Source organism: Lichenostomus cassidix, chromosome Z, assembly GCF_008360975.1.
Source record: "Lichenostomus cassidix isolate B80296 chromosome Z, HeHo_3.0, whole genome shotgun sequence".
Taxonomy (NCBI): domain Eukaryota; kingdom Metazoa; phylum Chordata; class Aves; order Passeriformes; family Meliphagidae; genus Lichenostomus; species Lichenostomus cassidix.
The window spans coordinates 64,322,203-64,344,974 of NC_139511.1; the positions used below are offsets into that span (position 1 = coordinate 64,322,203).

General features: G+C 40.1%; 1 protein-coding gene across 2 annotated transcripts in view; it reads left to right on the plus strand.

The window, feature by feature from the left end:
• Positions 1-22,772, plus strand: part of ADAMTS12 (ADAM metallopeptidase with thrombospondin type 1 motif 12) — a 146,928-nt gene that overhangs the window by 92,318 nt on the left and 31,838 nt on the right. For both annotated transcript variants that reach the window (XM_085042200.1, XM_085042201.1), the window contains exons 13-16: positions 5,895-6,028; positions 13,130-13,250; positions 18,178-18,422; positions 19,758-19,899. In XM_085042200.1, coding sequence (XP_084898326.1) covers positions 5,895-6,028; positions 13,130-13,250; positions 18,178-18,422; positions 19,758-19,899 — 642 coding nt within the window. The remainder of the gene's footprint in view (positions 1-5,894; positions 6,029-13,129; positions 13,251-18,177; positions 18,423-19,757; positions 19,900-22,772) is intronic.

The window sequence follows — 22,772 nt, forward strand, 5'->3', positions numbered from 1 at the left end:
GTCCTTCAGGAACAGACTGCTCCAGCAGGGATCCCTGATCTGTGGGCCCTGCCAGGAGCCTGCTCCAGCACAGGCTTCCCACGGGGTCACAGCCTCCTTCAGGCACACCCCCTGCTCTGCTGTGGGCTCCTCCAGGGGCTGCAGGTGGATCTCTGCTCCCCATGGACCTCTGTGGGCTGCAGGGGCACAGCTGCTCCACCAAGGGCTGCACCAGGGGCTGCAGGGGAATCTCAGCTCTGGCAGCTGGAGCAGCTCCTGCCCCTCCTCCTTCACTGACCTTGTGCTGCAGAGCTGCTCCTCTCACACATTCTCACTCCTCTCTCCAGCTGCAGTTGTGCAGTTTTTCCCTTCCTTAAATACATTATCCCAGAGGTGCTTCCACCGTGACTGCTGGGTTTGGTCTTCACCAGCAGCAGGTCCTTCTTGGATCTGCCTGCACTAGGCTCTGTTAATTATGGGGGAAGCTTCTGGCAGCTTCTCACTGACCTGCCCCTGTAGCCCCTCTGTTAGCAAAACCTGTCCTCACACACTGAAAACAGCTCTTGTTTGAATGTCAGGCATTTTGAGTCCTCTCATGCTGCACTTGGGATATAAAGAGAAGAGAAATCATAATGAAGCTTTCCCAAACCCTGAGTGCACATACTCCTGTGGAAGTGTCTAGCCATGGAGATGAATTCCTGAGCTAGACAATCTCTGACATTTTAGACATTCTGTGTTGCCTCATCCCACTGGAAAAAACAGTAGATTATCTGGATGGTCACAATTCTCTCTCCTGATGTTAATTTTACAGTAATTTTTACATAAAGCAGTTACAGTGAATGTCACATTACTAAAGGATCTTTTCTCTTGTGCAAATTGTAACTTCACAAGAGAAAAAAGACTTTTTTGAATAGGTTATGATTTAATGCAACTAGTATCTTTAACAAGCAGCCTCACTGAAAAGCAGTAAGTGACCTCTTGCTGTTACCTATCCTACTTACATTTGAGGTTTCAGTTGAAAATTTTCTGTTTTAAATGACTTTGTGCCTGTTGGGGAACTTGTGTAGTCCTGTTGTGGGATTGCTCTGGATCTCAGAAGCCCATGTGCTCAAGCTGGAGCATCAGAGTATCCCTGGGAATCTTAAAATGATAGGGACTTCCAAGTTCGAATGATAAACCATCCAGCAGTCTGAGCAGGATATTTTCTGAATTTTTCTCATGACCTAGGCCTCTATTTTGACACTTTGGTCAGACTTCAGTACTTATTCACTTCTCTTTCCATCACACTGACCCCATATTTATTTGTTTCATAGCAGTTGACAAATTCCATTTGTATGAATCTGATAGCTTCTCAGGGCTTAACTTCTATCTGTAAGTCCTACATTAAATCATATAACTGCCTTTATTTTCTTTATCAGTTCCAGGATCATTTAATGTACTGTCAGACAGGAGTTGCGCTGTTAAAAATGTTTTAAATTTCGTATTTCTTCCAAAATATTTCTGTGTATCAAGTAAGATATGTTCTGATACAGTCACAGGGGCTGAACTAACAGCATGAAATAATGTTTCTGCTGCCCCTGTTTCAAAATTAAACTTCTTTTTGGAGTCCCAGGCTTGGTTAAAGTGATAAGTATTTGGTAATTGTCTTTTCTAATTTTCCTTGTTTGGGGTTTCCTCAGCCAATTCTGAGTTCTCACAGAGATGAGGAGTTGAAGAGGAGAGGTCCACCTCTTTTCTTCCTTGTAAAGTTGGGAAAGATACTGCAGCCTTATCTTCTGCTGGCAGACACGTTAATCACATCCTTCTTAGTCAGGTTAAGCTGGATCCTTCCTGCATGTGAACTCATGGGAGTCAGCTGTGAGGTAAACAAATTTAAATTGGGAGCAAAATGTGTTCCTTTCTACTTATCTTCATATTGTTCTGTTTACACGTGGTGAATCTGAACTGTTTAATAATATACACAGGGAAAAAACCCACATGCACAAATTTTAGAGCTTTTAGTCAGCTTTGCTGGTTTTCTTCCTCAATCTCTTTCTCATTACAGATAGGTCAGAAAAGTCACTGGGCCCTCAGGGGAGCTCTGTGGCTTGGGATTCCATTACATCTGTGATTCTTCCATATAGTAGGGGATTGATGATGTCTCTGGTCAAATCAGCAGCAGGTGTAAGATGTGGACAACATGTAAAAAAACAGGTTGTAATTTTTCTAGGCTGCTGAGTGTTGGTGGCACCTCAGCTAACATCTTGTGCCCAGCTAAGAGCAAGGCACTGGCAGAAGGATGCAGCCAAACTGAGGGAGGTTGACAGGAGAGCAACATGGAAGTCAAAAAGTCACTGAGAGAGAGTTTTTACAAGGGCTAGTAGAGATAGGACAAAGGGAGTGGCTTTAAACTGAGAGAGGGCAGGTTTAGATTAGATAAAAGGAGGAAAATCTTTGCTGTGAGTGTGGTGAGGCACTGGCACAGGTTGCTCAGGGAAGCTGTAGCTGCCTCATCGCTGGAAGTGCTCAAGGCCAGGCTGGATGGGGCTTTGAGCAAGATGTCCCTGCCCATGGCAGCAAGGTTGGATGATCCTTAGGATTTCTTCCAACCCAAAATGTTCTATGATTCTGTGATTTGAAAAACAGATTGAGAAAAGCAAGTTTTGATCTGGAAAGGAAGAAAAGGAGTTAAATATGAACTACTTAAGGGAGCATTGCAGGAGTATTTAGCATGTGTACCCCTGAGCTGGTGGAGGTACATGAGTGCTCTTAGATTGCATGTATTTCATGCATATGCTGGACTGTAGGAATTTAGGTATATTTTGGCCTAAAAGTTATGAAGATGACAGCCTTTTTGTTAAAGTCTCATCATGAATAATCAAATTTGCTGAAGAAACTGAAACTGAACCAGCTGCTTTAATGAGCTCTTCCTGAACAACCAGCTCATATTGATTGGAGTCTTTTTAGATTTTTGGGTCTGAAATAAGAAAAAAGTCTGAATTCAATGCCAGTCTTCCACCATTTCAGGAAATACATTTGTTTTCCTTGTGTGTGAGTTTGATATCTTTTCTGTGTTTAAAATACTAGACTTTTGGAAGTCATTGGCTGATTCTGATACAGTTTATTTGCAGTCCTAGAATAACAGAGCCAAGGTCCCTGAGTTCAACCATAATAAATAATAATGATAGATAAATAAATAATTTTAGATAATGAATGCCAAATACAGTGCTAGTATAATTTCCTCAGTGGTGCCCTAACCAGCCTTTCTGCAAATAAAAAATCAAATAAATATCAGATAGGACTGACAGTGGGTGGAGGGAGAAATACCCTATCAGTTCCAGTGGGGCTCAGTAGAAAGCATATAGAAAGAAAAGCAGTAAAACTTTGTGGGTAGGATCTAATTTTAGATTAGTTAACACAATCAGGAAAACCAGCAAAGCTTTCACATGTAGAAAGCATTTGCAAGTCTGAAAGTTTGTGTGTGGTTTTTTGGGTTTTTTTTTTTACTTTTTTGACTTAGTAAGGAGTTGTTTTTATCTTCAAACTGATTTTTAGTTATATATTTACAGCATCATAGTTATGCCAGGAGTATGTCAGCACTGTCTGCTTCTTCTTGTTCAGTGATTTCAGAAACGAAATTGCTTGTTATGTCAACACACAGCTAGGAGGAGGTACAGATATCAAACTTCTGTTCTACATATTTCATTAGAAACACCACAAAAGCTGAAATAGCTGTCTGTAAAATCTGTGTCGATTGGGGCAATTCTGAGCACATAACAAGCACCTGGAATTCTGGATTCTCCTTGTTTTAAGAGTGTTGTGCTTTAAAACGCTGCATTAAGAAAGTAGACAAAGTGGAGCAAAATTTAGAGCACTAAAGTAATCAATTTAATCACGTGGCCAGAAAAAGGGTTCTGCAGACAGAAGCAAAATCAGTTGTATCACTTATCATGGCAGCTCTTATTGAAACAACTGATGGATATTGTGGCTGGCAGATTTCACAGAAGGGCTGAGGGCTGGTGAGGATTGCACACTTTATTTCTTGCCTGGAAATCATTCTGGTTCCATCTCCCTTGATGGAGCCATTCTTGAACCTGATTCACATCACTTTGAATTCCACCAGTTGTATTACCATGGTCTATGCATTTCCTCTGGGTCTCACATTTTACAAAGGCATTTTTGTTTGAGAAGCCAGAAGCACAACACTGGTGACAGACCTAAGATGCCATTTTAGCTCTACTAACTGGAGGGGTGAAAAAAGCCCTCATTAAGGTTTTGAATGTCTTTTGCTGTTCTTTTTTTTTTTTTTTTTTTTTTTAAATTTGTTTTGGTTCCCTGTTCTGCAGTGTTTCTGTTTACACAAATGAGATTCACAGTACCAAAGCTCAGGCTGTGCAGGATTCAGTTCTCAAGCTGCAAGAACTTTGAGGGGAGGAGCTGCAGTCATCTTTGTGCACTGTGTGGTGTTGTGGGTATGTTGGTACAAACCAGAGTAATGAGAGTAAATTTTCCTCCTTCGGAAGAATAAATCCTTTTGTCGGAAATTAATTAGTTTATTTGCGTCATCAGAAGTTTGCATTTCTCTCATTACCAAAAATTTGTTTAAACAGAGTTCTTTGTATGACCCAAACAAAGCCAACAAAGGAGGAAGAGGAGATAAAAATAAATTAATCAACCAGGATGGGGAAAGCTTATAGTTACCCTGCATCTCTCTGAGACCAAGGGAGCGACTTCTGTCAACTCTGTAGGCACAGGATGAACCTGTCACTCAGCATCAGCATGTCTGCAGTGCACAGGGACACAGTTTTAAAATTATTCAATAATGGTTCCTTGAAGTCCCTACTGATTGGTGGGTTTAAGGCCCACTGCTTTTCTCAGCAAAACATTTCAGCTTGCTGAGCGTGAACAAACTGCTTAGTGCTGGGCAAGACTGGGGTCTTTGAATAGACCAAAACCTGAAGACAGGTCCTGTGTTGCTGTCCTTCATCAATTTGATACTGGACAATTTTTAATTCAGTCACATAGTTCTGGTTCTGCTGGAGAGTTTCCAGAGAGTGATACAAAGGAAGGGATTATATCTGTCTTTGCTTTGGACCCCCATTTTACTCTAACTCATCTTCCATGCACACAATTTATTTATCAAACTTGTGTCCTTTCTCTCTGATGTCTCATTTTCAAAATTTCCCATTCCCAAAGGCCATTGTCTGTGAGACAAGGAATATGTGTTTGGCCCTTCTTACTCCATAGATGGAATAGACTAAGGCCCTGATCCATCACAGAAAGTCTTGTTTCAGAGGCCACTGGTTGCTCTTGCTACAGCTTTTCTCTTCCCTGTTGCTTCTGTGGGACATCTGTCTGAGAATAGCTTGAGTCTGTCAGACTCACCAATACTATCTCTATTTCATAAGTTGTCAAGCAGGAAAAAAAAGAATGTCTGGAATTATTTATTAAGTGCCAACAGGTAGATGAAAACAATGAACTGTGCAGAAGATCAGAACCAACCAGTTGACTGCTCTCTGAGAGAGGCTGACAGCAGTGATGAAAAGTTTAAATTTTCTCTGAAATTACTCAGTCACCAGCTAATGGAAAACCTTCTTAGCAGTGTCCTTGGCAATCCCACCCCTTCACTAATGACAGCTGGTTTTGCTGATTTCCCATTCCCTTCTCCATGATGGCCTTGTTACAGCCTCTCTCAGCAGTGGCTGTTGATTACCAGCGATGGAGAGCAGGCAGATGTTCCTACAAACCCACAAGTGCTAGTGTCAGTCCTGCATCACTATTAGCAATACGACCCTGGCTCTGCTCAATTCTTCTAATTCTGCCAGTTCTGTCAAATGGCAGGGAAAGTGAGCAAATGGCTCAGTAAAACCCAGTGCATTGCAGTTCAGTGTCCTGCTGAAGCATTGTCTGAGCGAGTGTCCTTGTTTTCCTTTCAGCAACCCCCTGTGAGCTGCACTGCCGCCCAGTTAATGGCCATTTCTCAGAGAAGATGCTTGATGCAGTCACTGATGGTACTCCTTGCTTTGAAGGAAGGCACAGCCGAGATGTCTGTATTAATGGCATGTGTAAGGTATTGGGTATGTTTGCATGTTTCTTTCTCTACAATTTTATTTTTAAAAGTTATGGGAAAATGCTTAATCTTTTTTTGTTTTTGGTGGGATCAAGGCCAAGTACTCCAATTTATCACATTTTTAATGAGCACGAAAGTAAGTTTTTAGAAAAAGCTTTCCAAGGAGACATAAGAGTAATTTCCACCCTTTTTAATGAGTCTGTTAGACAGACTGCTGATACTTTTGGTGCCTTTTAAATCCTCTGGGTATTTTCTCATCATTTTAAGACATCAGTTCAAGAAAATCTGTTTCTGATGAGATGTTTTCACAAAGGATTTTAGCTTTAGGGTTGTAACTTTAGGGTGTCACCACCTTCCGTGGGGTTTTTTTTTTGAAAATGCAGTTTAACAATACACGGGTAGTAGTTCTGAGCTGTCTTGTAATAGGATCAGACATTTGTAGTTGAGAACAGTAAAAATTATTTCGTTTACAACATTACACTAAGTAACATTGTGCAATGAGATGATGAGCAAACACAGAGTATATGGCTCAATAATGTTCTGTGTATTAAAGAGTGAGTATAATGTTTTCTTCATGTTCTGTGTGTCACTTGCAGGTTTCCAGGATGATCTGTGTGTCTGTGTGGCATTTGAAGGAGTGTTCTGTAAATTCTATAACTTCCACAGTCTTAACCTTGGTTTTAGTGAATTTCTTATAAGTAGAAGGAGTCCTTTACTTACAGGGGAAATATTTACATCTATGGTTTATTCCTTCAAATTGAGGGTTTGAAGCCCCCTTGAAGCCTGATACCCCCTGTACCTGTACCCCCTGTACCTGTACCCCCTGTATCCCCTTGAAGCCTGATAGCTGTTTGGCTTTTAGCCTGTTTGGAAACAAAAGCAGGACTTGGTGACTTGTGGAAACTACATCAGCTCATCCAGTCTAGGGGCTGTATGTCCTGAGCCATTTAAGCATGTAAAAATGCAACTAGAAGTGGCTTCAAGAAGTTGTCTCTTTCATGCCTTTTACATTCCTTTTTTGACATTTTTCATATTATTTTCTTAAAGACTCCCAGGGATGGAAACTTCATGTTTTTAATAGGTGCTTGGTACACCCTCTATTTAAACTTCTTATTTTAGCAGAATGACAGTGCCTCAGGGAGCGTTAATAAAAGGTGTGTTTTAAGCTTTCCTTGCAAGACTTGAATTTATGAAAGGGAATTACCATGACCCTGCTCCAGTTCACAGTGAAGAGGTCCTCCTTACCTTTGCTGAGAGCCAGGATAAGCCTTTGAGCTATGATGGTGAAAGACCTGACCTGGCTTTGGACAGTTCAAGTCAGAATGAATCACATCTTTAGCATCTTGAAACATGTAGGAGATGTTGCATACCATATCAGTGCTTTTGACCTTCATTCAACAGAAACCAATTACTAAACTCAGAAAGGCTCATTTTCTGATTTCCAGCCCACCTGGGCTGGGATCACTACCATCAATTTTAGTTTCCATATGATTTCTGTATTGAACCTTGCCTGTTACAATTCAGATTTCTATCTATTTTGGAGACAGCAAAACTTAGTTAATCCAAGTTGATAGATCAGAGGTGGAAGGAAAGCTAATCGAATTGCAGTTTGTGGATCCCAGATACACTTCAGCATTAATAGTTCTGTGGCCTCAAAGTGCTTCTGAGGAACTCCCTGCAAGGTGCTGGTTTTGTTAGCATTTCACATGATTACTGCTGCTTCACATCTCTGGGCAAAGATTCATTTCGAGTCAGGATCGCAGAAGAACAATACAACCATGCAAAATGAGACCAAATTATGAATAGGTAACCCAAATAGCTCGCAGTACAGTAAGATAGTATGCTTTTATCTGAAAGAGGTACCCAGCATAACACTTGAGGAGCAGCTTTTTCATACATCTTCATCTAATTCATTAGTATTTTAGTCCAGCTAGTTAAACACAATAGATACATTACAGGTCAGGGAGAATAAATCAGGAAATGTGTTTAATATAATTAGCCTGGTCCATCATTCTTGTAGTTTGATTGCAACGTGTTACTAATGATATGGAAAAGGCATTCACAGATGTTAGTCTATTAAAGTACTGTTCTGGTTTTCAGAATTGTACCTCACAAGAGCACTTCACATTTGTTCTGAGTACTAAAATAACAGTCCACTTTGGTCTGAAATTGAGAAAAAATTAAATTAGTAAGATACTAGATCCACTGTCTACATTGCTCTCATGTGATTGGTGTGTAGAGTAGCTGTATTTATCAAGCAAGTTCAGAGTTTTTTCCTACTGGGCATGTCAAAGCAAGATAAATAGAGCCAATAAAGAATTTAATCTTCTAAATTCGTCTGATTTCAGTGTGATTTTGCAGTTTGTCATGAATTTGTTCCAAGCAATCAGAGAAACTGGTAATACTTTGAGAGCTAAATATGGTTTGAGATGCTTCATTTTAGCTACCTGAGGTGTACTGGATGCTTTCTTTGCTGGTCTGAAAAATCCACAATGTGCATCTTCAAGTGAGAAGTACAGGCAGACCACTGACTCACTTACTCATTTCAGTTTATCCCAGTATATCCAATATCTCCCCCTTTTTCAGAAGTGCTGCCTATGCCTCAGTGCTGAAGGAAGGCTTGCAGTGAGGTGTTGTTAGCATGGTATGCCTTTAGAGCTTGTCAAAGACAAGCTAGAATTGTTAACTCATTTGAGGGCCTGGCCCATAAAATACCTGGGTCCTCTCTCAGCATTGACCTTACACAGAAGAGTTCTGTCAGGAGAATTGACAAGATTTCTCAATAACTTAATCTCAGATCATCAAGCTATACTATGACCAGTTTGTTGTTTAACTATATTCCTCAGCACTCACTTTTCAATTGTCACTTTTCCCCTTTTATTTAGAAGATCTTTAAAGCACATAGCCTGTTTTCCTGTGCTAAAATTACACATCATCAGTGCACTCTTAATTCTTATTAGGTTAGTCAGTTGTTCTCCCAGTGAACAAGTGAATATACTGGCACCAGAGTACGTTTGTTTAGCACTGATATGCACGTAACAGGGATTTTTGATTAAATACAAGCCATCACATCATCTGAAAGTGAAGGCTTACATGTTCTTTGCACTGGAGTGTGCAGATGCTGAGGGTGGAGGACCTGGCATCTCTCTGATATTTCTAGCAACCATTCGTCTTCTGTACAGAATTTTGATAGGCTTAAGTGACCTTCATCATGCAAATCTGTGGTCTGTTCTCTGTGGTGATTCACAGGTGTTATGTTGACAGACTAGCATTGTGCTGGAGATTGTACACAGTTGTGTAATACTAGGGAGGGAACCATTTTTTTTCCCTTGCTGAAAAGCAGTTTACACAACTTGGATTTTTATGTAGTATCTTTACTGCTTCTCACTGTGGTTCAGTTTCCTCCTCTCACTGCTAGTGCAACAGGACATTGATTCAGACAGATTACAGGATAAATTACTGACCTCAGGACACATTTCTCCCCGTTCAAGACAAAGTCATGGCTAATGTGAAGTCAGCATGATTTCTGTATTTGAAGACTGGGGGAGACAAAAGAAAGGAAGGCCTTAAAGTTCAGTGTAGCATTCACGTAATGGATATTCAGACAGTACATACAGGCCATGCCCTCCAAAGGACTTTCTGTGTCTGCTCCCCGCTGCCAATCTGACACAAAAGCCTCTCCATCTGGAAATGGAAAAAGGGCAGTATCTCTGGCTGTTTTCCCTTTAGTCACTGAGCAGCAGGAAATAAATTGTTTGTTCTTCCTGTGATGCAGCCAGGCAATTCAGGTCATCACGCCTGCCTCTGCACTATGTGCTGTGACCAGAAATAAAGTTGGTCTCAGGTGTGTCAAAAAAAGGCTCTTGGTGAGTGGGGCAATGGCAAAGGGCTGCAGGGAGGGATGCTAACTTGTGTTGCCCACACAGGGCACATAGTGGTTGCTGTAACACAGCATGGTTTACTGGAAGAGGGTGCACAAAGATGTATGTGTGTAAAAAACTCAGAGCCTAATTGCTGCTGAAATTCTTTCCTGCTTTATAAACTGCATTAATCTCCAGATCCCCTTTAACAGCTGTTTGTCAGAAATTCATCGTAGAATCGTGGCTTGGGTCAGGTTGGAATGGACCTTAAATGTCCTCTAGTTCTGGACTGCAGGTGCACATTGATGGGTCATGTTGACCTTCTGAAAAGTTTGAGGCACTTTTAGAAAATATGGCTAGTGCATCCAGAAGAATCAGAGTAATGAGGAAAGAACATAAAAAGAAGGAAGCGTCATGGAATTATTCTAATGGATGACAGAAATAATGTGCTATTCACTGGAGTGATAAAGGAAAATATGGTCTGGAAATTAAAGTTCATGGAAATGTATTTTGAGTAAATGAATGCTGTTTATTCTGACACATGATAATATTGCTTTGTGATGGTGTTTAAAGGCTTTGTAAGATGATGCCCTGCTGTGAGATATGAAGGTCATTGCAGCACCAGCAGCACCACAGAGCTGGAGAATAAAACTAAGCCTTTATTTACTGTAGCACAGTAAATTTGCTGCCCTGCCTTGTTCGTGGGTATTCCAGAACCCCAAGAACGTATAGGAACGTTTCATGTATAGGTAAGGCTGATGTCTGATCAGGTACAAACTGATACAGGTACTTCAAATATCAAAAGAACAATGAAATACAAACTCCTGCTGTTGTTACTTGAAGGGACAAAGGGATTCCCTTCATACCACAGTGATGTCATATTTTGATGCCACAGAGCTGTTGCTAAAGGAAATGTAGGGTCAAATGGGAAAGATCTGAGCTGATTGTGTCCAAGCTGGTAGAGCATAGCCCATGCAGAGGCACTAATTGGCACCCCAAAGGCAGGAAAGGGATGATACTGTGGTGCTGCCATCTCAGATAGAGCCAGGGCTGCAGCAGTTCAGAACTGATTTTAGTTAAGCCTTTGGGGTTTTTTGTTCTACACAGTACTTGAAAGGGAAATACACTCAGTGATGTTCATTTCAAAGTATCTGATTGACAGTGTGAACTAGATAAACTAATTCTGTGTGCATCCTCTCAAACAAGAATGCACAGTAAATAAAGATGGACAGAAACCTTTTCAAAACCATGGATTTTCTACCAGAAAATACTGATTTGGCAAAAATTATATGATTTGAAGATAAGTAATTTTTTAGAGGAGTTCAAAAGAGAAGCTCACAGTAGTCATTAATCGTATTTTCTAATAGCAAAGAGTGAAGCACAAAGGTTCCTTCTCCAGACTTTCCCTACCTTTTTTTTTTAAGTGCATATGTGCATAGTATAGAAAGACTTGAACTTGCATGACTCTCCAGAGTGTCTGATTATTCCTCTGGTCTAATAATAAGCCAGATAACTAGGACTTTACTGTTTGCAGATGATTAACAAATGTACTAGTACAGTAGATGCACTACGGATCGCATCCCTTTGAGAAAACAGCAACACTCCAGCCTCTCTAAATTATTAGGAAGTGTTAAACTCCAGTGCATCTGTAGATAGCTGTTGAAGACACAGATCTGGACTCCTGGCAAGATAAAGAAACATCCTGTTCATGTAGCAGTGGTGTCTGTGTATTCTGAAAAGTTGATTAAATCCATCCTTGGTCAAACAGCTAGAAACTTGGTGGCAAAAAGTTAGTCACCTTCTTTAGCATGTCCTCTGTAACACTCTGTACTGCTCAAACGTGTGGTCCTTGGTGCCAAGATCTGTCTGTGCAAGACATTACAAAAGTTCCATTTTTTTAAAAGTGGCCTTCACTGAAAGGAGAGGGAAGCCAAGGCTGCTGCAGAGCCTTTGACATTGCTGTGATACTTCAGAACTGGTGTTAAAAGTGTTGGGTATGTGTTGGCATTAACTGATGGATGAGTCGTTTTTTGACTCTTCTTTAAAGTGACACAGCTTGACACCATCTCTAGCTTGGGGCCTTTCCTTGCTTCTGTTTTACATTGTATCTCTAATTGTTCATTAAATCACTGGCACTTAGACAAAAAGTTCAGATGTTTCTTAAGCTGAAAATGGTAGAAAAATACTAGCGAATGTAGGAGCCTGTATAGCTAGATTAGAATAATAGGTGGATTTTCCTGTCAGAAGCTTGCAGAAGAGTACAGTAGGTGATGTATTGTAGGTAAAATAAGATGAAAGTCAAAAGAGGTAGTACCCAAATTTTCATACATCAAGAGAATTTTAAAGTCGGCAGGTATAGCATCTGAAAGCTTACTTTGAGAAAAATCAGCTGAGAAGACCTTTACATACTACCAAACTTCTGGCTATTCATCTATATTACAGGCCTCCAGGTATCTTAGATGCTCTTTAACAACCACTAAGTGTTGGACGTTACACTGAGTTCTGCAACCTTGCTTGTTTCTGAAGAGAGGAAGAAAAAAAAATCCCAAAACTAAACATTTTGTTGAAATTTAAAGATATTAGAGCACAGAATTAATTTTTGGGTTGGGCAAGTGTGGCAAACTGCAGAAACTCATAAGGCTTCTGTCTCACATGCCAGACAGCAAGGAAGAAGTTTTTCCCTGGCTCAGTATGAATAAATTTTTCTCTCACTTTCTCACTGTAGTAGGCATGAGCTGGAAAAGCAGTCTTTACCAGAACTTTATCTTGACACATGCCCTGTGCTGGCAAGCTGGAGAAACTTTGATGTAAAACTTCATGCCTGCTGTAGAGTTTCTCTTTTCCAGGGGGTTTGACTGTAGTAGAGGTTCTGTGCTGTCACATAGCCACAAAAAGCTGACAGAGATTTCAGTGCTGTTACTGCATTGTATTCCTGGGAACCTATGGATGGCTCTATGACATAAAAAAGCCACAAATCCTGGAGGTACTGGCTGGTCCCAGATAAATGAGGCCATTTGGGTGGTCACATTTCTATCTCAAGTGACTTGTCACTACTCTGTGTTTTGTGACATGGTGATGGTTATTGTTGGTTAGTTTGTCAGTTGATACTTTGTTTTTCACCTTGGTGTAATACACTGTATGGGATATATAGTACTTCCCTTCTTAGAAGTGCAGTGATACATGCATTCTCAATAGTTCATCGTGGAGACCACCTTTATTCTGCTGCTGTTTTTTCTTCTAGGCTGTTGGCTGTGATTATGAGATAAATTCCAATGCAACAGAAGACCAGTGTGGAGTTTGCCTGGGAGACGGCTCTGCTTGTCGTACAGTGAAGATGACGTTTAATCAGAGTGAAGGATTTGGTAATATGGGTTCTTCTTTTAAATTCTTCCATTGGTGAAGTAGTTTCTCAATGTAAAATTTATTAAAGTGCTTCTTATTGGAAGCTGAGTGATCATCTGCGTGGGAAATGGTAAATGGATGTTTCAATGAGTCATGTTTCTGCCAGAAAAAATGCATGTTCTGTGCTTTTAAGTTCACCTTGTCTTATAAAAATTGTCTGAGACCAAACAGGTCCTATGCCAGTTAGGCAGTTAACAATAAAATCCTAAATAGCAAGTGCATTTACAAAATACATCTAATTTTACAAAATAAAAGTATTTTGCCTTCTTGAAAAATCTGGATCTAATCTCTGTACAGTGGAAAGCCCCAAGGGAATGCTGAAGTGAGTGGGTTGGGGATTCATTTCTAAATGTCATAAAGGGGAAAAGAGTAACTCTCTGCAGGGTTGAAGTGGTCTGAATAAGCACTTGGAGCACTGAGCCTGTCTTCACTGATGGTAGCGAGACATTCAGGCTTTAAGTGGATTTGTGTGGGATGAATGGGAGCTGGAGAGTCTGAAAGCAGGAGTGGGAGCCTAAAACTGAGTAAGAATTATGGCAGTGAGCTAGGGATGAAGAGACAGCCGGGATGAACAGCTTTCGATGGAAAACCAGGACAGGAGAGGGGGACGTGAGAGCACAAGGCACTGGAAAGGATGCTTAGAGCAAGGTCTGCAGCTAAAGGGAGAGGCTGATGCAGAGATGAGAAGTCTCAAGATCAGTAACTGGTACCCATGAGGAGGGAGAAACTGCAGTCAGTGCCTTTGGCTGACTTTGGGGTTTGTGGGGTTTCTCAGATAAAATAGTTCTGCCTTGCACAAGGAGATCTCTGCTACTAATTTAGAGCTATTTTGACAAGAGTTTCCAAGTTTGGGGTAAAAGCTTCTTTAATATTTTAGGGTTTTTTTCTGTACTTGAGTTTGCTTTCCTTCTCTCTGTATCCCAGAGGTGAACTGTGAAGATGCCTTCAATCCTGCAGCACTGCAGGTTGCATTTGTATGTGAGATTTACAAAGGAAAATTTAGAGCTCCCTCTCTTTCAATACTGCCATAATCATTCAGCCTCTAATCCTTTGCTTCTGCAGATTTAAAATTCACTCAGCCTTTGACTGTGTGTGAGCTTTCCAAGGTTAACACACAAAAATATATAGAGTTTTGAATAATAATTTTTGAATAACAATTCTATTTCTGAATAACAATTTTACATGAAAGGTCCAGTACTGTAATTTTTAGAAGGATAAATGCTTCTTATTTTATTTAAATTCATTTTGTGTTTTATATTCACTTAGTTTTTCCTTTCAGCCAGATTCAGACGGCCTCACTGACAGATACTGCTGAGGAATACTGAGTGTTAAATGATATTATTTTAATGCTTTCTTTAGGTTCAGTCAAAAATGGATTGATTTTGCAGATTCTCTTCTTTCTAGAGCCATTGACTTCTTTGCAGATAAAAGAAAAGGGCAAGGCAGAGGTTGGTGGGCTCTTCAGGACAATGTGTGGATTTTACTGATGTACACAAGTGTTAAACTGGGAATAGGAAAAAGGTTTTGTTCACAATATCTTCTTTTTATCACAGTTTTCTTTTTGTCTCTGACAGATACTGTGGTGTTTTGTCAGATTTTGTGGTGGAGTGGCTGCTGAACAGTTTGCGTAAACATAAAAACTTCAGGCTCATAAATTCAGCATAGGTAATTTGCTTGTATCAAAGCATGCTCCCAGTCACTGGCAAAGAAGATTTGAAAAGTTTTTCTATGTTCAATGGCATAGAGAAATACAAAGCCAAAGCTAATATATTCTGTTTTAAATATTTTTTCAGAATCTCAGTCCAGCAGGGCCCTTCTTAGGACAAGTGCTGCAGCATTGTGTATCCTCTGTGCAAGTTGATTCAGTTACCATGTCTAACTAATGAAATGCTAGGAAAGAGTTTTAATAATTCAGCCTTTCACTGCAGGGCAGGGTGATCAGTTTTACCTGAGGAAGAAGAAGTCTGCTTAGAAGTCTTCTTAAAAGTCTTACTGCCTCATGGTCAAAAAGTAAAGTTTTAAAATATGTATTAATACTTGTATATTCTTAAAGATTCTTTGTCTTTCCCATGGATGCAAAATGGGAATAGCAGTACAGGGGCATCCAACAGAGCCACAGGAATGGCTGCATCATCTTTGTAGTGGCTTCTCTTGGAGTTTCATGATGGAAAACAAATCAGAGGTCTAATGTGAACACATTGTCTCAGCTGTTGACTCTAATATTAGCCCCCTTGTTTAAAGGGGATTTGTTAGAAAATAATTTAAATTGCTTTGGCTGAACTTCGATGGCAGAAAGGTTGCAGCATGAGCAGAGCATGGAAAAGCAAGAAGGTCATGCCTGGGAGAAGAAGTCATGGTAGTGTCTAGAGCTTGGCGCAGAGGAAAATTGCACCTCAGGAATGTATGTTTTTAAGAGAGGCTTGCAGATACAACAGTCTGGAGAGTAGGAAAGTATAGTGTTGTGATAAGGAGAAATAGTCAGATCTGGTTATCACCTGATCTGCAATGCTGTGCTCACAGCCTTAGTGAAATTAGTCCTTTGTCACAGAAGTAGGAAAAGAGAAACAAATTTTTCAGTCCTTGTAGAAGTGTGCATACAATAAGGATTTGATGAATTTATTCATGTCTGCGTTGGGAGCATATGGATTTAATTTTAATTAAAAAGGGAAGGATTAATAGCATCTGAGAGCTGCCAATTCACAGGTGTGAAGAAGCACCCACAATAGGGTTGCTCCAGGATTTAATGAGCCCAGTGTGTAGGTAAGACAGCTGACATTTTGACTGCTACTGAATCTTGGATTTTCAGAGCCTTATAAAATGAAACGACAGAACCAGGAGCAATTACACAAACACCACCCAGAGAAATTTTAAACAAAAATTTATTATTTTGAGTGACAAATTCAAAAGTGTGCTGCTGATTATCTCTCCTTTCAAAATCAGTGAGAGGGACTCAGTGAGAGGCTCTGGGAAATCAGGAGGTAATTTAGCTGGTGGGGAGGGCCAGGCAGGAGGCAATGTGATACACTGACCAGATGGTAACATCCCTTACCAGACAGTTGCAATATGTTTAAAATCAGGTTTGTGAGCAACATCAGGTGATTCAGACAAAAATAACTGCAAAATCTTGAAAGGGTGTACAGATTTTTGTGTTGCAACAGAACAAAAATTGTTTTACTGTTTTTATGTTTTGTGTTTTGAACAAGTGTTATTCTGATTACATTGGGAAAAAACCCCAATCCAAACCTACTGTAAAAGGACACCGTCACTGCAAAGCAAAGCTCTCAGGATGTGACATAATTAAGATTTTCCATGCTGTGTTAATTTGGCCCAGTTGTAAGTATGCCTTCTAATCAAGCCTTTAGTTACATAATCACACACTGTGTTCATAACATATCTTCTCTGCACCGAATGAATAGAACATTCAGGAGAATCGTTAGGCTTGGTTACTTAAAATAGACCTAGACTGCTGATTTCCTGAATAACAGAAGTTATCCAGTGAGCCTCCAGATTTTGTTACTTTATTCACTTAGAGAAAACTTAAATGTTTGGATTTCAACAGGAGACTTGCAAAAGGTAACATCCAGAAAACTCTCCTTCTCAAACCTCAATCACTGGAAATCCATATAGATAGATATATATTATCAATGTAATTAGGAAGAACCTGAAGTAGACAGATTCAATTTTGTACCATAAGCAGCATGTAACATTTTGACCAATATTTATTACACCACAGAAGAGCTGCAAAGAAGATTCAGATGTTAAAGATGCTTGGGCACTTATTTACAACAGCAGGTTGTTGTGCAACACATAAATAGTTCTGGTGGGTGAAGAACATTGATACTGAAGATAGCTTAGTGTGCCCAGTGTGGTTTATCTCACTCATGTGAGTGAGTAATCAAAGGTGATAAGCTCATTTCACAAGAAGGGTGAGAACAGGATGTGGGTCTCAGAATTTAGTTCATTACCTCAGTACAGTGTGATGAGAACGGGGGAACTCATGTTCCACTTTTGAAGCAAACCAGCACAAAATGCAACTCATGCTCCCTGTGCACCAGCTTGTAGAAATGTCATCCATCTAATTTCTAGAGCTCAGCTAGGGGCAATAATAAGAAAGCTACCTGAGTTTGTGTTCAAGGATCTGTGTGAACTTCCTATTTCTACAATTCAGTAGCAACAACAGCAGCAGTTTCCTGTGGGAAGCACAGAGCCTGATGTCACATATTGCCTGTGGTGCGAACAAAATTCTGTAAGAGATGCTTTGAGTCCTTCTTAACACACAGACCCTAAATCTCCTGACACATAAGTGTTGGGGCAGGTAACTGCCCTTGAACTTTGTTATGAAAAACGGTAGTTTATAAAAATTTGTTCAATTTATAGTAGTAATCTGAGGCATTTGAATAACATTTTTCTGTTGTAAGGGAAACAGTCACAGAGAAGTTAAATGGCTTAACAGAAGGTACATGGAATTTTCTGTACATACCTGTACCTTGGGTACAGATGAAAATGTTCTTTGCAAATTGGAAAATTTTTCACAACAGACTGTTAACTCGTTGTAAGTCCCTGGCGTTTCTCCAGATTGCAGAGCCCTTGGGTATGGTTATGGAAATGTTTATGCTCATCTGTGGAGTAGATTTCCTCTGGTACAACTCTGAAAGTCATTCACCTCCACATCCTTCCCAAATGCCACTGGCATTGCCTAAACACTATTCCCCAGCTGATACTAGAAAACCTGACTTGGAAAGTCACACTGTTAACAAGATGAAATACAGGCTCTGTGATAGCACATTTGTATTTGCAAGCAGAGCTGATGGTTTAATCATCTTACAAGTAAGTAAAATGCAGTGACATTTCTGCTGCTCACCTCCATGAAATTTTCTTGTCTCTTAGGATATGTTGATATCGGGCTAATTCCAAAAGGTGCAAGGGGAATCAAAGTCATGGAAGTTGCGGAATCAGGAAATTTCCTTGCTGTTCGAAGCAAAGACCCAGAAAAATACTACCTGAATGGAGGCTTTATCATCCAGTGGAATGGTGAATACAAAGTGGCAGGCACAATATTTCAGTATGACAGAACAGGGGATCTAGAAAATCTGACTGCTCCAGGACCCACCAATGAATCAATATGGATTCAGGTAAGCAGGAGATCATGAGCAGAACCTGCTTGTTTAGATGGCAGCAGAATGCACTGAGGCTCTGAAACTGAGGCTGGGAAATACGAGTTGGTATGTAAACCATTCTGTTAGCATACTGTCTTGGAAAAAATAGGCTGTTTTGGAGACAAAGTGGCACCTTGTTTAAGGGCTGTTCATCCTGCCTAAAAATACGTGTCCTCTGTCACACTCTGATGATTCTTAAAAACTGGTATAATCCTGTGCTGCCACTAGGACAGGGATCCTGTCACCTGTAGCTGGGCAGTCCTTTGCCCAAACTTCCTTGTCTCTTTTACCAACTTAGACCAACACATGGCTGTGATGTGAGCCAGAGACAGATGAGAAATAACTTGTCACAAAAAGGGAGCTGATGTCAGGCTGTGAACAGTGAGAGCTAGGGAAGGCTGACAACAGTGAAAACTTACACTGAGCAAGGAAAGCATACAGCATTGCAGAGATGGATTAGTAGCTTATGGTAAGTGAAACTGATCCATTTAACATCCGCAGAGGGTGCTTGTTTTTGTTTCTTTCATGTTGCTTTATGGATTCTAACTTAAACCTAACCAGCTTCTGTCAGTTCTGAAAACATAATTTTGAATTGCCCCTTTGATCTCTGGAAGTATGTCTCATGGCTCGTTTGCCTGTGTATCAGCTGTGCAATTAAAAGGAGTATTAGGGGTGTGATGGGAGACCACCTTCACGCTTTGAATGTCTGGTGAGAAGACAAAACTAATGAGTGCTCAGTCTTCACTTGCAGTACGACTGGGAGGAAGAGTAAAAGTTCATTGCTGAAGTCTTTTATCCCTTGATGATGTTTACTTTCTCTTGAGTTAAACTTCTGGAGTGCCTCTTCTCAGTTGGAATTTTTCTTCTTAATTCAAGAACACTGAAAAATAGTATAAAAGCAATGTCTGAACAACATCTGTGATTTTCTGACTTAATGGTTGTTTTGTAACAGCTATTTCAGAAGATAGGGAAATTATAATTTATAATGGCTGTAAGTAATAGCTCTTAATCAGCAGCATAGGGATGCTTTGGATGGACTTTGCATTATCTTTTCATATAGTCAATAGGATACCAATTATGCTGACCCATTTATTCCCACCTGTTTTTGGAGAGGTGCATGGTAAACAATTGTGTCTCTGAAAGACTCATGTATGCCACTGTCAACATGGAAGTGTGAATTTTGCAAGTCTGCTTCTCTGAACTGGTAGCAGACTCCAAAATGGGCAGCTTTAATTCTTCCAGTTTCCCACTTTGAAAGCTTCTGGCCAGTAGATTATTAATTAACCAATTAATGAACCACACTCTTTCCAGCTACTTTTTCAAGAAACCAACCCTGGAATTGAGTATGAATACACTGTACGTAAAGAAGAAAGTAATGAGAATGAGATTGGAGAGCCAGAGTATTTTTGGCAGTATGGAGAGTGGACAGCCTGCAGTGTTACCTGTGGAAGAGGTAATTCCTTGCTTCCTTTTTCTCTTACTCTTTGTCTTTATTACAGGCATAGTCCTCAAAGAGGTGATATGCTATAATCTGGTGGGAAATCAGATCACGTAGTTTCAAAAATAACACGAGGAATAACTTGTATATTTTGAGGGTGACAGAGCACTGGAATAGGCTGCCCAGAGAGGCTGTGGAATCTCCTTCTCTGGAGACATTAAAAATCTGCCTGGTGGTGATCCTGTGCAGCTTGCAGCAGGTGACCCTGTTTTTGCAGGGGGTTTGGACTGGATGATCTCCAGAGGTACCTTCCAACCCCACCCTTTCTGTGATTCTGTGAATAAGGTATTTTGACTTCAAAAGAATTTTTTAAAAACTATTTAAATTAAACAGGTTTCTAAAACACCTGCCCTGAAATTGTCAGCTCTGTGAACCAAAATAAGAAGGTACAGTTTTCTTTCCTTCAGAATTTGTTGTCAGTACTGTTCACCATAGCCCTACTTTCCAGCAATGCTAATTTACGAGCTACTGTTGTTTCCCTATTAAGTCTTCTCAATATATTAACTGCAAAAAACATTCTTCATTTCTGTTCTGCCTTGACAAGCAACAACACTTTTTGTCCATTTCTCAATAAGTGCTTCGAATTGATTTAAATTAGTCTTGAGAGCTTCCATGTCTTTGCCAGTTTGGCAATGGCTCAAGTGTGCTGCACAGAACCACAACACTGCAGTTCTGTTGTGGTTCTGTGCAGCACCTTAAACCAGACTGGCACAATGATGGCCATGAAGTAGGATTTAACAACAGGTCTAGAAGTTTGCCTCTTGTAACACACAAAAACTGCTAGCAGGAAAATTCTCTCTGAAGTAGCTAACATCATTGAAATAAAGTTAATATTTGTAGTAAATCAACAATAAGGATAAAAAGATTGAAGGTTTCTTTACAATTGTAAATTATTTTATTTTATCCATCCATTGTGGGAATAATTTTGGAAGTGAGAGAAGGTTGTATATGATGGGAAGTCTGCACTTGGGGGGAAGTAATTGTAGCCTTCCATCTGAATTAGCTCCTGAGTTTCACAGGGCAAAAGGAAAGTCATGTGGTGTAGAACAGGAACCTTATTCTCTGACCATCTGCATGAAAACAGTGCAGACGAGTAGAAGATCAATGTTACAACCAGACCAATAATATGAGAAAGGCTTTCTTTAATGCTAGAGTATTGTTAGTGGGTTTTGATAATTCCTGCTCTTTTAAACTGCTTTGCACAAGGAAAGAAAAAGGACAAAGAAGTTTGTAACAAATTAAGCTGCAATTCTAGAAGTACTGATTATTGCAGGAGTAACAATTTTTAAATCTCTCCTTTCAAGGAAGACACTAAAATAATGCATTTTCAATGGTTTGGACAAAGGGGATTGTATTACCTCAATTTTAGAAGATTAAAAGAACTTTTAGAAGCATAATGTAAAATACCCCATCCCAATAACATCCACATATTGTGTAAAAGTATTTCTATATATATAATCAACATATTATAGAGATGTGTGTTCATTCACATATATGTATGCTTGACTAGGTAGGTGTTGTGGTTTGTTTTCTGGATTTTGGGTTTTTTTTAAGAGTCTCTCAGCACAAAACACTGTGTGCTTTCTGGTTAGCAGAAAAACACCCACTGTTTTTTCTTTAAATAGGTGCACAAAACAAGTGTGTGCTATAATTGTGTGCTATAAGTTTTAGTTCTGATACCTACCTAGTTGTGAGCTGTGTCTAATGTAAAAATTGTTATGATAAAAAAGGGGAGAGGAGGGGAATGCATTGGTAGACTGTTTATTATGCTGTTTTGAGGTTCTTTTTACATCAGCTGTAGTTTTCCCAGAACTGTTTCTCACTAGGTAAATTGTAGCCCTGTATACTCTTTTCTCTGACAAACTGTGTGACATGGCTTTGATTTCTAACTGCTGCATGGATTGCTTAGAGAACTGTGGTATGTGAGGTTTTTTCAGTTTTTTATTTACTAATTGACTTCCTCTGTTTGCTGCATTTGTGCTCTTAATAAATGTTTTTTGAGCTTATTGCCTTTGTGTAAGTAGAAGGCTTATGTTTCAGACAAGGTTATGGAGTTGGTGACATCAGTTGGAAGGGGAACCAAGATGTGCATCCCAGTTCATTGAGGGCACAGAAACCTTACCAGCTCTCTTCATTCCTTCATGGACAGAAGGAAAGAAATCAATAAACCTGCTGCTCCCTTTCCTCTGAGATACATATGTTTAGAAAAGTAACCGCATACGTCTCAAGAAGGATGCAGATGTGATGCAGTCAGGGTATCGCCTCACTCTCTGCCCATTAAAAAAGAGAAACCCTGGCAGAGAGTTTCAGTGCATCATTTGGAGCAGGGGAACCTGATATTACCATCTGTCTGCAGCTCTCCGCAGGTGCAGAACAGAACATTGTTTAATTTATTGTGCTCTGTGCCATTGGGATGTGGACTAACTTTGCTGTTCAAAGCACCGGTAAGGCTGGAAAACACCTGCAAGGAGTCCATGCTTTGACCAGACACAGCCTTGTCAACTAAACCATGGCCCCAGGTGCCACATCCAGTTGTTTCTTGTGCACTCCCAGGGCTGGTGACTCCACTGTGGGCACCCTGTTCCAATGCATGACAACCCTTTCACTGAAGAAATTCTTCCTAATGTCCCACTGACTTCCACAAAACTTCCTTCTGGCTTTGAATTATGTGATTGATTTAATCTTAATGTTCACTCTGTTTGGATTCAGAACGGATTGCTGTTGGCAGTAACACACTTGTAACAAATCACTGGCATCCGAAGTGTTTTGAAAAGTTTGCAGGATTAAAGTGCATTGAAGTAAGCAAGATTCTCTTCTGCTGTGGGCAT